This window comes from Arachis ipaensis, chromosome B08 (assembly GCF_000816755.2).
Source record: "Arachis ipaensis cultivar K30076 chromosome B08, Araip1.1, whole genome shotgun sequence".
NCBI lineage: Eukaryota > Viridiplantae > Streptophyta > Magnoliopsida > Fabales > Fabaceae > Arachis > Arachis ipaensis.
In genome coordinates this window covers 119,314,653-119,317,612 of record NC_029792.2, presented here as the reverse complement: position 1 = coordinate 119,317,612, position 2,960 = coordinate 119,314,653, and the positions used below count along the sequence as shown (strand labels likewise).

The window sequence follows — 2,960 nt, the reverse complement described above, 5'->3', positions numbered from 1 at the left end:
AGTGTCTCAGATCCCTCAGCACCAATGGTAGAAGTGGTGTATACTCTCCCCGGCTGTTGCACTCTACCAGTCTCATACTTTTTCTTCTCTGGACAATTGGTGGCCATATGCCCAGGCTGTCCACAAGAATAGCATACTCCAAGTCCGAATCTGCATGGAACTCCAGGGTGATACCTTCCGCACTTCTGACAATTCAGATCTTGCTGTGGCTGCTTCCCAAACCTTTTTCCTTGACTAGCATTGGTATTCGGCCTTCTGTAATTACCTTGACCCTGAGTCTGCTGCGGAACAAAGCCTCCACGCTTGAAATTTCTACCTCTCGGAGCAAAGTTCCTCCCTGAAGGCCTCTGAAAAGGCACCCTCAAACTCCCTTTCTCTGCTGCCGCCTTCCTCACACAGTCCTCAGCCACCCTACTCTTATTCACCAATTCAAAAAACACCCTGATCTCCATCGGGGCAACAAAGCTCAGAATATCACTCCGAAGACCTCCTTCATACTTAATACATTTCCATTCAGCAAAATCTTCAGGAGCACCTTGACAGATACGAGAAAAGCAACATAACTCCTCAAACTTACTAGTATACTCAGCAACAGTCATCTGTCCCTGTTTTAACTGCATTAATTCAAGTTCCTTGGCATTTCTAGCTGAATTAGGAAAATATTTCTTATAGAACTCTGTCCGAAAAACCTCCCAAGGAATCGCAGCACCATCAGGCTGCAGGATACGTCGTGTTCCCTGCCACCAATACTAAGCTTCACCTTGCAACTGATAAGTTCCAAATTCAACCCATTGCTCTTCAGGAACCTGTTGTGCCTGTAACGCCCTTTCCATAGCCTGAATCCAATTATCTGCATCAGTGGGATTTGAGGTTCCCCTAAAAGTCGGAGGGCGAACTTTCAGAAATGTGGCAAGTGTCATAGGACCATCCTCATCATTATTATTTCCATGATTACCCTGATTTATCTGATTACCCAGTGCCTCGGCTGTTGCCTGCATAGCTGCAGCCATATTTCCCAGGGCAGCCATAAAATCTACTGGATCAGTCCCTATGGGTGCAGGAGTAACGGTGCCTGTCCTACCTCTACCTCGCCCGCGACCGCGTCCGCGAGTTGACATCTGGTCCCTATACACACCAAACAAGTGATATTAAGTTGATCAGTCTCAATATCGCAGGTCTAATGCTTTAAGTTCCAAATGCATGCTCACAAACGTTTATGCCATATATATCAGTCAGATATCCTAATAGCACATAAACACATATACAGAGAATGCACAGAAGTACAATTAGTCCGTCTTTCAGGCTCTATAGGAACGAACTGCTCTGATACCATAATGTAACACCCTATCACACTAAGCTTTACGCTTAAGCCGTAAAACAGAGGTGGTGTGGTATTACGACCTCTAAAATAGAATGAGTACATATAATAGCAGAAGAATTATAATATGCTAGGTGCCTTGAAGAATAGGGGAAATAAAAATCGCGAAATAAAAGCGCAACGCTCAAGGAACGAGTTAACTTGCGTGCTAAGAAAACCATAACTATCAAACATAAGATAACAGAAGTAGGAATAGAGTGCCAAAGATACAAAATAACAAGCTCCTGACTCAGCCTGCGAAGTCAAGACTGGCCGGAGAATATTTACACATATATACATACATATCCAAAACCCAAAAGTACATATACACAATCCTGCCTCTCCATAAACCTCTAAGAGGATAAAAAAGAATAAGTCATGCGGAGAGAAAGCTAAGTACATATATATACATTATAGCATAACAAAATATCCCAGTAACCACTCCGCTTCAAGAGTCCAGACGCCTAACGAGATACCTCTCGACCTGCATCTGAAAAATAACAACATAGTATGGAATGAGAACCGGAGGTTCTCAGTATGGTAAACGTGCCACACACATAATATATAAGGTCCTGGGAATGCCAGAGGCAATCCTAGAACGCCGACACTCAGATTATAGAGCTTAAAGTATTAAACAGAAGCCATAAAAGGTGGTTTACTAAGGATATTTAGACCTAACTTAACTTAACCTTAAATCTAAATCCCATTTTTGCCATTCCTCCATACCTCCAACTCCATCATGCATTTCACAGACAGATAGACAGATAAAGGCAAACACAAGAAGGTTATAACTACTGCAGGTAACAAATACACATTTAGCATGGCAAATACAGATAAGCACACCCAATTAGAGCACAAGCAAGTAATTCAAGTAATATGCATATGATGAATGCCTGTCCTATGGCTGATGAGGCTCATCTGTCGGTTATCCAGCCAACCCGACAAGTCTGGTTCAACATTTCCTTCCTCATTATCATAACAATCTCCACAAAAAATCTACCTCAGATCAACAATTAAACTCATACAATATTCAAATCCAACAACCAAAATTCAACTAAGAGTCATAGTTCACAAATCCTAGGCTTTTAACACAAAATACCTCAAATCAATAATTCATCGAATCATTAATTAATCAACAAGCACTAGACCAACCATGTTCATCAACAATAACATTCAACATCCAAAATTAATAACTAATTATCCAATAAACTTCAACCAATTATATTCATCGACAAATTACTAAATATTAAATATACACCTGCATTCCAACTTATCCTATGGTCATCTAGCCTAAATTTTCACAGAACATTATATATTAAATGCAAGAAACCTAAACCATACCTTAGCCGATTCCCAAGTATTATTCCAAGACAATTTTCCTAAAAGAACATAGCCCTCAAAACCTCAACTAATCCGCTTCCTCCAAGTTTCAGTATTCACAATTTCAAGCTCCAATTATTTATTCACAACCTAATACACATTCATAACACATATACATCCAATTTAATACTCAAAGCTCAAATTCAATGAAAATAAAATAGAATTATCGTATCCTCACCTTACCCAAGCTTCACATAAGCAAGAGTGAACGTTTCTCTCAAGC

The 2,960-nt window shown here is 40.3% G+C and overlaps 1 protein-coding gene across 1 annotated transcript; it reads right to left on the bottom strand.

Annotated features, from left to right (window-relative positions):
* LOC110266067 lies at positions 585-2,758 on the bottom strand. Its single transcript, XM_021109857.1, has 2 exons — positions 2,699-2,758; positions 585-1,125 (listed from the first exon to the last, which is right to left on the bottom strand). The coding sequence occupies exon 2, from the start codon at positions 1,116-1,118 to the stop codon at positions 750-752; it is 369 nt and encodes a 122-aa protein (XP_020965516.1). The 5' UTR covers positions 1,119-1,125; positions 2,699-2,758; the 3' UTR covers positions 585-749.